Raw genomic sequence first — 12,604 nt, 5'->3', positions numbered from 1 at the left:
ACAATATTTTGAAAAGTGCAAATAGATTGTAAAAAAAACCTAAACTAGTTCACATACCTATTGTAATGAATACAAACTAAAAAAGAAATACAAATGCTATGTGAAGAAAAATAGCTCACAAACAAAAATTGATATGAATACAAACTAAAAAAGAAAGACATTATTCTTAACAAAATACAAATGTTATGTGAAGAAAAAAATGTTATGTTCCTCCTCAATTTGGTTTTCAACAAGTTCTTCGACTTCTTCTTCAAATGCTATGTTCTTCCTCAAATCTTTAAAAAATCGATAAAATCATAAAAGATATATACTGAAAATTTGCTTACCTGAATCAATGTGATTGTAATGTATATTTTTTGGAAGATTTTAACACTTTTTGGAAAAAAAATTGTGCCCTTTTGATGAGAGAGAAGTGGGAGTAGAAATTTTAATAATGGAACATGAAGGGAATTGAATAAGGAAATAGAATGAGAGAGATAATTTAGGAATTAGATATCCACCTTTAATTTGCTATATATATAATATTGTTCGTTTTAATAATATTTTTAAGGTGTAGCTATTTTTAATAAATAAGTTAGAAATTTTGACTAGTTACATAATTTTCCCTTTTATTAAGTTGAAGTTCAAGGTCCATTTCATCTTGAGGCCCAAACTCATGTCAAGTGTCAGTTGACTTGATATCTCAATCATATTCAAGACCAACAAAATAATGTCACGTGTTCAAACAATGTGACAACTCTCAGTGAAAGCAAGGACCAATCAAAAGTCTTCAAGCTTTCAAAATGACATGTCTTGTTCAATCACAATTTTATCACATAGCATATGGAATTAGATTGTCATGATTCACGTGAACCAAATCACAATTAAGCAATAGAGTTAATTTACATTTAAACTGTCTACTGCCTATAATTATAAATATGAGGGTTACATAACTTTATAAGGAGATTGTGAGAGCATTGGAGAAAACATTCCATAGTTGGTGAAGACATCCTCAAGCATAGAAATTTACACATATTCTCCGATAAGTTAAATTTGTCGCAAAAGGGGATATTAATTTTAGTTAGTATGGATTCAGTAATAGAATCTTCGCAACGTTAAAGTGTCTTCTTAAAATTAAGGTATATATTTGGGGGGTTATGTATCTTCTCAAAATATGTTTTAAACAAGTAGTATTAGCCTCCTGCCGGGAAACATACAGCCCCCTTTTCACCCTCAAAAATAAAAAGTGATTGGCGTGTAATGCGCCACACTGCCACTACCATTGAGCTGGATAATTAAGATATAATTAGAACTATGGACTGTGCAATGAATTTGGAAATTAAAGTGACTCTTATAAGGAATAATCCAGGGTGTTCTCATGAAATTATGTGTTCATTTTGTGTTAAAGTAGGGACCTATAGTAGAGGGGGGAATTAAGAGTACTTCCTATGAAGAAATGTGGTTGGTTTTGAAGGAATAGATAAAAACGCAGATGTATTAAAGCTCTGGCTATGTGAAGGATTTGAGAAAGGGCTCTATTAGAGGGATCTACTATACACAGTTTTACCTTACATTTCTGCTAGAGATTATTTTCAAGACTTGAATCCGTGATTATTGACCTTATACTTACATGACAACAATTTTATCAGTTACTCCAAAGCTCCTCTTCTCGGAAGAAATGGGTAGTGAAAAAGAATCATGTGGATGCATGTGCATTGAGTTGGAGAACATGCACTCCTAAATATATAACGACTCTTCAAGTTCTATATAATAAATATAATAATTAATCTACACTTGTTTCATTGTCATCCATTGATCATTTTATCACACTTTCAAGCAGATCATGCAGCCATAATTAGTTTTAGGTTTAATTAGCTGAATTCGTTATTTTATACCTGAAATAGAGGTTATATATATATATATATATATATATATATGAAAAAATTATTTAAAAATTTAATATTTTTAAAGTTCTGTACATAAATAACTCTGTAAGTATAATGTATTCAATGCTTAAAGTTTTGCCGAAAGCAGGGACAGAGCTACGGTGGTGGTGTTCGGGTGTTCAGTTGGACACTCTTCGTCGGAAAATTACACCATATAAATAAATAAAATTTTACTTTATATTGGTATAAATAGTATTTTGGACACCTTTAAAAACACAAAAGAAAGCCCATAGCACAGTGGCCAAGGCAGTCACAAAATCACATGGTGTCCAGGTTCGATTTCTGGCGGCATCTGTTTTTATTATCATTATTATTTGTGTTTGGCTTGAAGTCGATAAATAAATAAAAAATGCGTTATTATCATTATTATTTGTGTCTGGCTTGAAGTCGATAAATAAATAAAAAACACATAAGTTTAATATAAATATCCAATAGCCTAGTGGTAGATGGTTGAAGTTGCTTGTTAATTTCGTTAAATATTGCTTAATTTGATCATTTTGTTTGGTACATTAAATCATTGATTTTTTAAAAAAAATATTTACTATCCAAAGTTTGGACACCCTTCATGAAATTTTTGACTAATCCACTGACCGAAAGGTAAAAAAAATCTAGAACGATTATATTTTTTTAGTTAGAACATTAAAATAGGTAAACCACTGACAGAATTAGACACATTAATACTTCAAAAAAAAAAATAAAGTTTAAGCTGAATTAATACACTTTTTTTTACCGTTTCCTGGGAGTTTTCATCTTGTTTATTTTTTTGGTGACTTAGAATTCATAATTTTGTGATTAAAGGTGAAAGGTACTAACCGTATAAGCAAACTCCCACCTATCAAATCAATAAACTTTAACTTGTGATTAGGATGACATATATATATATATATATTATACTCATTAATTAGTTGGATGATGGCAACTTTGCGGCTCTAAAATATTTCGTATTATCCTCTATTGGCTCAAGACCTACAATCCTTACTATAAATCAAGCACACCATCTCTTTGGCAACATATCTTAACTACAACTTGTACTTTTTTTTTCTCTTGACCACTTAAGTTTGCAAAAGACATAATTTGTTAACACTTATTATCATGGGTATTTCACAACGACCTTTGATTTCTTCTCTTGAGTTTCTTAACAAGTGTGATTTAAGTGATCCCTTGTGGACAAAAGTTTTAGAAAAAGGCATATACATTAGAAGGAGATGTTCATGGCTATGCAGGAAACAAAAAGGAGGACATATCATGAGGAAAGAAAAATGTAGAAGCATTTTAATGAAGAGAACGATACGTCTAGAACGTTCTAGAAGATCAAGCAAAGAGGTTGAAAAGAAAGTTAAGATGTTGGAGAAGTTGATTCCAAATTGTGGTTCATCAATGGGCTTGGAGAGGCTTTTTAGAGAGACAGCTGATTATATTTGGGCTTTAGAAATGAGAGTTAAGGTCATGAAGATAATTGTTAATGTGTTGTTAACTCCTGATATTAATTAACTAGGGGATGAATCATTAAATCCCAAGAAAAGGGGGGAACTCTCTATCCATTCTGTTTAATTACTTTATAATTACTCAGAGATATTGATCATCTGCTTGATTAATGTTTCTTTGGGAAAGATTAGATATAGCAAGTGCAGTTAAGATGTATGTGGTGTTTGAGTGTGTTAGAGTATCATGTTGGAGAATGGACGGGTCTTCTGCTTATTTGAACTCGGCAATTCTTCACTCATAAATTAGCTTTTGGGGTTAAATTAAGCTCTGGTGTCATATTCTTGATGTCAAGCCAGCTCGGTGTTTGTCGGAGCTTGGTCATACGTGCTCTTTATATTATAATTCTCTTTTAATGTGTGAAAAATTTATTTAATTAGATTTTACTGGGTATTTTGTTGTTGTAATTAAGGAGTAGTATTTTCCATTTCACTGGGGTCATTTCACTTATGCAAGTGACCTTTTTTCTTCTCCTTACCTCTGTTTGTTTTTTTTGGTATCTATTGGCATAAATAGTTTGAATATACTTCTAATATTGTCCGCTTTAGATCAACTATACAGCAGTTTTCAGAAAATTATATTATTTGTTTTAGATCAAGTTCACACGATTTTCAGATCAACTATAAGTGTTGCAGTCTTGATTAATATAATTTACACCTCTATTGAGAATGTTGGGCACTTGAGGTCATGAGGAGTCTGTCTCTTCTACTTTAGCCCAATCTTAATCGTATTTCAACTCTAATCCAAGGGGAATAAATAGCTCGTAAATGAGCTAACTGGGCCTACTGGATTTGGCTGCAGTTACTACCAGCCTTCAACTTCCAAACTGCAAGAAGAAACTATAAAATTTGGAGAAACTACCTTATTAGACATACATTCATATCATATATACTAATTATACATATACTTTCAAATAACTATGTATTTTATCATTAATTATTAAAAAATTTCTACCATATATTGAAGATGATACACTTTAGATATATATATTTTTTCTACTAGATACACTAATAATAGGGAGAGAGGCGAGCAAGATGGTCACGTGTCCCAGATACATGCGAATCACACTAAATACACACTAGATACATGTATATGTATGTATCTTCTCATGTATCTGGGATACCAGATATATAGGAGATGGGAGCAAGGCGAGCGAGATTTGTCTATGTATCCCAGATAGATGTGAATGCACTTGGATACAATGTATCTAGAACAAAATACATCATCCCGAGATACATATATTTGAACATATCTGAATACACCAAAATCTGATAAGATTCATAATATTGCAAACTAGAGTGTATTTATGTAATTAGCTCCTAAACTATTTGTATTGCAAACTAGAGTGTATCTATGTAAGTTTCCCATAAAATTTCTAAGCTACTTTTTTTTTGGCAACCAAACTGTTACGAAAATCAAGAGTTTTAGCTTATATAGATAGTATAAGAAAGGAAATTTATACTATAAAATTACCACACAATGATAAATAAAGAATTTTATGATAATTATTTAGTGGTAATAATATAACTATCACAATATTATATTTAGCAGCAATAATATAATATGGATATTTATAGCCAACACTCTGCAAATGCCGCTAAAAATTTTAGTGACTCAGAATGCAATGCATTAACTCAATTTCCGATAAATGTTACTCGAACGTGCTTGCCTACTCGTCTTTCACAGGCCTATGTGTACCCAGTACCCTGCATAAAATGTGACATTTTTATACTTAAGTAAATAAGTTAAATTGTACGTGTTGTAACATATAAAGACCGATAGATTAATACAAAAAAAAAATTACATTATATATAAGTTTAATTATTATTTTTGAGGCATCGTAAAATCTCCAATTTATGTCCTGAGGGTGGTTTCTCCCTTTTTTCCCAAACAAACGCAATGTTGTAAATTATTTAATGAACGTCCCCTATGGTAATAGATATTCCTTAAGCTCATGATCATTGAACACAACATTCCCTAGGCCTCCACATATATATTTTCTCGAAGAAGACGTAAGTAACAAACATAATAGGTAAAGATAAGTGTGAAGCGCACACATAGATATATGCTCGTTAAGAAAACATAGAAATATTTCGTTTTTTTAGAATGGAACAATAAGGAATTAAACAGTTACCAAACAAAGTGAAATGGAGGGACGACAGAGCAGAAAAGTATACACATGCATATATAGTAGAGGATCAGAAAATGTCATTGTTAAGAGTCATGAGATTTCCGATATGAATAAAAGGGCAGCCCGGTGCACTTAAGCTCCCGCTATGCGCAGGGTCCGGGGAAGGGCCCGACCACAAGGGTCTGTTGTACGCAGCCTTACCTTGCATTTCTGCCAGAGGCTGTTTCCAAGGCTTGAACCCGTGGCCTCCTGGTCACATGGCAGCAACTTTACCAGTTACTCCAAGGCTCCCCTTCAGATTTCCGATATGAATATATATATATATTAGAAATACGAAAAGTACGAGTACACTAGCTAATTATATATATCCTCTATATACATCATTGATCATCTGTTGTAGTCTTGTTTTAGCACCGCGGAAGGCATAAGATCCTGAAGATCAAGACCCTGGTCTCCCAGCATTTCGGTACTACTGCATAAGCCCCTTCCTTGTGCAACAAAAGCAGCATGATCAAGCTGATTATTCATGGCTAAATTAGGACTTGTCAAGTCGTTGAAGGACTGATTAATGTTGAACTGCATTGGCAGAGAAAAGGCGGGAGGTGAAGGGAGTACTGGATTTATTGGATAGCAGCTAGGACGGTGCATCATCGTATTCATGGGACTTAGATGAGTATGTTTTCCTTCATAGGTAGTCACCACTATGCTTGGGTCACTGAAACATCGCTCTACTCTTTTCTTTACATTACATGTTGCATTTGTGCAGCGGTAATAGTTCCTGCAACAATAGTACTATTGTCAGGTTCTAAAGCTAAATTGCAATAAGTAAGGATGAAATTTATAAATGTATTTTTATCATACAACATTTTGTTCTAGCTTTTGGAAGTACAACATAAAATCGTGCCAAATTGTATAGTGGTAAATGTTAGAGCCTTTGCAATGATATGATATATAAACACAATTTGCCTATCTGCAAATGAAGTAGTATCTTTTAGTTCCCAATATAGACATGCATTTCATTATTCTTTTTTACCTATAGAAGGCAAGCAGCAGTTGACAAGTAATTACCCACAATTGGAAATATTTATTACCATGAAACAATATTTGATTTGATCAGAGCTATCGCTGGTTGAATTACAAACGACAAAAAAAAAATCAATGTTAGGAATACAAATATTAATCATGAACTTTAGAAAAAACCAAAAAAAGAAAAGTCTCTGTTTAATTTATTTATTTTATAGCAGATGCCTCAATAACTACAAATTAAAGAGACAATCGACCATCATGGGAAGTGTTATGTACAAAGTGCTTCTCATATTAGACGGACATCTTATTAAAAATATTTATCATATCACTTATTAAATAAAGACAGAATTAATTTTTTTAAAAAAATTATATTACCCCGACAATTAATATAGTGTTTTGAATGTAAACAATTTCTAATATTAGTTATTTCTATACTCTATGTATATTGCATTAATATAAACAAATGACAAAATAATAAAGTATTCTAATGTATCAATAATTTCTTGATCACCGTATAAAATTGGAATTGTGGTGGTACAATTCTAATTATTAGATAGCCTTAATTGGGAAAAGAATTTTGGAGGTCCTCGTGCGAGAAATTGATCATGATGTTCTCTTTATTTTTAGTATGATTTCTTTCCTATTATATTTATTTTACATATTTATTTTTTAATATGTTTTATTTGAGTTAAGAATCTAGGGGAAATAGTTTGTCTATCTTCACAAATTAAGTAGAAAGTTGAGCACACACCAGCATCTCCATTGTTAAAGCAAGAAATTATATATTGTACGTATGAATTAATGCCGGGATTCCAGAAGGTAGCCCCGTATTGAACATCTGGCTATTAGATTATGTTACAAGAATACTGTTTAAAGGGGAATTATTGAGAAGAACTAGATAAAAATAGTACCTGGGGAAAGGGCTGTTTTTGACAGCTTTTTGACCGTATTTTCTCCATCTGTAACCATCTTCTAAAAAATCAACCTCACTCTTTGTCATGAATGCAAATCTCGGCTCTTTCTGCTTCTTCTGATTAACTGTTTTCTTCGTTTTCAACCTGTGTTTGATTCCCCACACAAACCCCAAAAATTGGTGAGTAGTAATTAGCAAACTGACTGAATGAATAGTACGTTATTAATTTTCTCATATGTAGCTTTCTTTTAAAATTGGGCGTAGAGAAAGGGGAAATAGAGTTCAAAAACAAAGTGTATTTGTAAAAGTTCAGATAATCAATCAAGTAACAGATTATTTTTGTTTCGCACACAAAAAAGTAAAAAAAAAATAGCGTTTGTTTTAGCTAAAGTGAAAAAAGCAATGTGAACATACTGTTGTTTAGTCTTTGTGTTTTGTTGGTCATGATTCTCTACTTCCCCCTCTGGTGCATCCCCCTGTCCCTCAGAGGAAATGGATGAACAATTTGGTGTAGATGGCGTATTCAATACATTACCTGCAGTTACAGTATTACTTGTAACATGATTTTGGCTTTCACTTGCAAATGATGGCTTTACTTCTTCTTCTTCAGATACAGAATAAACAGCAGGACATGAGTTTTCTTCTTTTGGTAACTCAAAGACGGAAGCTGATGAACAAAAGTCTTGAAAACCCAACAACTCCATGAACCCCAAAGACGATGTATTTATGTTGTAATCTGAGATTAACCCTGTAAATGAGTGATTATTATTATTATCAAAGAAATACGTTGGATGATGATCTTCCATTTTTATATCTTTGTAGCTTTCCATTTTCATTAATTTAATCACTCACAAGAAGGGAGGGAGAAGAGAGCAGATAATATAATTGGGCGAGTTATATAGTGACAACACTCAAACTCCGATTCGTTTAGCTTAAGAGATATGGATTTGGGGATTGTGTGAAAGTGGACACAAAACATTGACCGGATTCTCCCGGTTATAACACCGACTTAATACACATTTAAAATTAAATCACTTACGAGAGAGGTTAATGTAAATTGTGATTGGAGCCTCAATTTTTATTAACAAGTTCAAATTATGATCGAGAAGTAATCATATAAACAAGTCCAGAAATTTTATGGTAACTCTCCTTTGTCAAAGGTGGATGAACTCATGTGTGGGTAAGTTTTTATCAAAATGCTTTTTTAGTCTCATTTTAATTGTTATTTTAATTCAAAAAAATTAGCATTTTAAAATTTTAATAAGTACTATTCAATTCTCCAAAAATATCTAACATTTCTTAGTTTTCTTGAAGAACGTGATATGAGTTGAAACATCAGTTAAATTAAAACTAGAAAAGGTGCTGCATATAAACTCATATAACGAAAAATATTCCAAATATCTTTAAATTATATGAAATAAATTTATAAATAAATATTATTTTTATTTATTTCATATAATTTAAGGATATTTTTGATCCTTTAATAACTAGGAGTATACGTATCAATTATCATACATAAATTTATCCGTTAGAAAGCAAGTAGGAAGAGTAGGTGGCTGTCCACTTATTGCTCCTTTTTTTTTTTACATGAGTGGGCAATGTGCCCACTAATTTTAATCTTGTTTTGGCTATAAATTGTCAAAGTTTGGCAATTGAAATAAGAACATAGATACTGCAATATCTCTCAATTCTCTCTTTATCCCACTCTCTTCTCTTTATTTTGTTAAGTTTAGTTTATTTTATAACATGTTATCAGCATGAAACTCTAATTTTTTTTTCCAAAAAATTAACTTCTATATCAGGTATATCTACTGAAGAAATTTAATTTTAATTGTCTTTGTTATTTTTAAATTAATTTCCACCATGTCAAACTTGTCAAAATTTGAGTTTGTGGCACTTGATATTTCTGGCAAAAATTATTTGTCATGGGTACTTATGCTGAAATCCATCTTACCGCTAAGGGTCTTGGTGATGCTATAATCGAAGAAAATAAAGCATCAAGTCAAGATAAATCAAAGGCTATGATTTTCCTACATCATCATCTAGATGAAAGCCTGAAGGTTGAATACTTGACAGTGAATTAAAGATCCACTTGAATTGTGGAAAGATTTAAAAGGGAGGTATGACCACCTCAAGGGAACGGTATTGCCAAGGGCTCGTTATGAGTGGATGCACTTACGATTTCAAGATTTAAAAACTGTAATTGAGTATAATTATGCTATATTTAGAATAAATTCTCAATTAAAATTATGTGGGAAAACTATAAATAATGAGAACATGTTAGAAAAGACACTAACTACTTTTCATCCTCTAATATGATATTTCAACAACAATACCGTGAAAAAGGTTTTCAGAAATACTCTGAATTGATCTCGTGTCTTCTGGTGGCTGAGCAACATGATGCTCTTTTAATGAAAAATCATGAAGCCCGTCTCACTGTAATTGTTTCATTACTGGAAGCAAATGTGGTAGAAGCACATGGTCAGTCTAAAAGAAGATAAAATAAAAATCAAGGCCACAATAATGTGTGTGGATATGGCAATGGAAGAAAACGGTATAATAATCGTCATGATGGTGGTCAACATAAAAAGGAGAACACTATGAGTTATCAAAGTGGCCCTTCAAGAAGTAACTGCCATCATTGTGGCATGAAAGGCCACTGGAAAAATGAATGTCGGACGCCTAAGCATTTTGTAAGACTTTACCAAAATTCCTTCAAAAGAAAGGCAAATAGAGGTGGTGCCTCTTCTTCTAATGCTCAGATAGAGTAACACTTGGCATTTGAAAATAATGTTAAGGCAAGAACTTCGCATAATAATAATATTGAAGCAAATCTGGCTTTAAAGGATGACGATTTTAATGACTTCAATGATACTACTCATTTAGAGGTTGAAGATTTTTTTAGGAATTATAATTGTTGTTTAATTTCATTATATGATTTACAATATGTTGTCATTTTTATATACTTTTGATTATAATGGTTTTAGGTTTATCTATTTAAAAGAAAAGAAGAAAAAAAGACTTATGTTTTTCTAGCAATATTGTTAATTGTTTAATCTCTTATAATATATTTTTATTTTATGAAGATAAATAAATTTTTAAGTCTTCAATTGGATCCAAGATTAGTAATGGAGATATGTGTCTTTTGGATAGTGCCACAACTCATACGATATTAAAAGAAAAAAAATATTTCTGTCATTTGATTATGAAAAAGATTTATGTCAATACAATACCCGGTAGTACAAAATTGATTGAAGGTTCTAGAAGAGTGGCCTTATTACTACCCGGAGGAACGATATTGGTAATTAATAATTCATTGTATTCTAGTAAGTCTCAAAGAAACTTGTTAAGTTTCAAGGTTATTTGCCAAAATGGCTATTATATTGAGACTCCGAATAAAGAAAAGGTTCAATACCTTTATATTACTACAATGAATATGGAAAAAAAATTGTGCACGAAAAATTACCTGTACTTTCTTCTGGATTGTACCATACAAATATTGGTACCGTTGAATCACATGCCATAGTAAATTAAAGGTTTATTGATTCTAATGATTTTATCATTTGGCATGATCGATTCGATCATCCCGATTATAATATGATGTGCAGAATTATTGATAATTCACATGGACACACTTTGAAGAATAAAAAAATTCTTCAATCTAAGAAATTCTCTTGTGTTGCTTGTTCCCAAAAAAATTAATTATTAAACCATCAACAATTAAGGTTGGGATTGAATCCTCTGCGTTTCTAGAACGTATACAGGGTGATATATGGGGTCAATTCACCCTTCATGTGGACCATTTAAATATCATATGATCTTGATAGATACATCTACAAGATGGTCACATGCGTGCTTATTATCAACTCGCAACATGGCTTTCGCAAGATTGTTAGCACAAATTATAAGGTTAAGAGCACAATTTCCAAATTATGCAATAAAAATAATTCATCTTGATAATGCTGGTGAATTTACATCTCAATCCTTTAATAATTATTGTATGTCGATTGGAATAAAAGTTGAGTATCCGGTCTCTCATGTTCAAACTCAAAATGGTCTAGCAGAATCATTGATTAAACGCCTCCAATTTTTATGAACTTTCCCCATTACAGTTGGCTTTTGGAAAGGTGTCAAACATATCTCATCTTAGAATATTTGGGTGTGCGGTATATGTCCTAATTGCTCCACCACACCACACAAAGATGGGTCCCCAAAGAAGATTGGAAATATATGTTGGGTATGAATCACCTTCTATTATAAAATATTTGAAACCTATGACTGAAGATTTATTTATGGCAAAATTCGATGAGTGTCATTTTGATGAATCAGTATTCCCAACATTAGAAGGAAAATATAAGCAATTGAAAAATGAGATAGATTGGAATTCATCATCACTATCTCATTTAGATCCTCGAACAAATCAATGTCAGCAAGAAGTTCAAAAGATGATTTATTTGCAGAATATTTTAAATTAATTGCCGAATGCATTTACTAACCTTCCACGGGTTACTAAATCGCATATCCCAACTGCTAATGTTCAAAATCGAGTTGATGTCTCGATAGGACAACTTGTTCAGGCAAATAAGTCTAGGTCAAGCTTAAAACGTGGAAGACCAATTAGTTGCAAAAATAAAAATCCTCGAAAAAGGAAAGAAGTAAATGATCAAGATAATCATAATTTGGGGGAAATTGCTCAAGAAGAGCCAGAGACACAACAAATGGTGATACCATCGAGGAGGTTCAGGTACTTGAAAATAATGAGAATGAAAAAATCTCAATAAGTTATGTCTCGACAGAAAAATGGTGGAATCGAAATGATATTGTGTTCGATAATATTTTTGCTTATAATGTTGCATTGAAATAATGTAACAAGATAAGGATCTTGAACCAAAATCTGTCAATGAATGTAGATAGAGAAATGATTGGTCAAAATGAAAAGATGCAATTGAAGTAGAGTTAACTTCACTTGAAAAATGTGAAGTTTTTGGATCAATAATCCGAACACCTGAAGGTGTCAAGCCAGTAGGGTACAAATGGACTTTTTTGTGTAAACCAAATAAAAAATGTGAAGTCGTAAGATATAAGACACGACTTGTAGCTCAAGATTTTTTGTAAAGGCCTGGCATT

The 12,604-nt window shown here is 31.8% G+C and overlaps 1 protein-coding gene across 1 annotated transcript; it reads right to left on the bottom strand.

Moving 5' to 3' along the window:
- Positions 1-5,486: 5,486 nt before the first annotated feature.
- Positions 5,487-8,384, bottom strand: LOC129887097 (WRKY transcription factor 23-like). The gene is made up of 3 exons (XM_055962056.1): positions 7,892-8,384; positions 7,476-7,622; positions 5,487-6,316 (listed from the first exon to the last, which is right to left on the bottom strand). The coding sequence occupies exons 1-3, from the start codon at positions 8,311-8,313 to the stop codon at positions 5,926-5,928; spliced, it is 960 nt and encodes a 319-aa protein (XP_055818031.1). The 5' UTR covers positions 8,314-8,384; the 3' UTR covers positions 5,487-5,925.
- Between the last annotated feature and the right edge of the window lie 4,220 nt (positions 8,385-12,604).

Source organism: Solanum dulcamara, chromosome 4 (genome assembly GCF_947179165.1).
Source record: "Solanum dulcamara chromosome 4, daSolDulc1.2, whole genome shotgun sequence".
In the NCBI taxonomy this organism is placed as follows: domain Eukaryota; kingdom Viridiplantae; phylum Streptophyta; class Magnoliopsida; order Solanales; family Solanaceae; genus Solanum; species Solanum dulcamara.
Note: the sequence above shows the minus strand (reverse complement) of the source record. Positions and strands in the feature narration are given on the sequence as shown.

Excerpts from the sequence above, each read along its gene's own strand:
- LOC129887097 (XM_055962056.1), bottom strand. The coding sequence starts at position 8,313 with ATGAAAATGGAAAGCTACAAAGATATAAAAATGGAAGATCATCATCCA. Across the intron at positions 7,623-7,891 it reads AACACAAAGACTAAACAACA|GTTGAAAACGAAGAAAACAG; the intron begins GTATGTTCACAT and ends AATCAAACACAG. Across the intron at positions 6,317-7,475 it reads AAAAACAGCCCTTTCCCCAG|GAACTATTACCGCTGCACAA; the intron begins GTACTATTTTTA and ends CTATTGTTGCAG.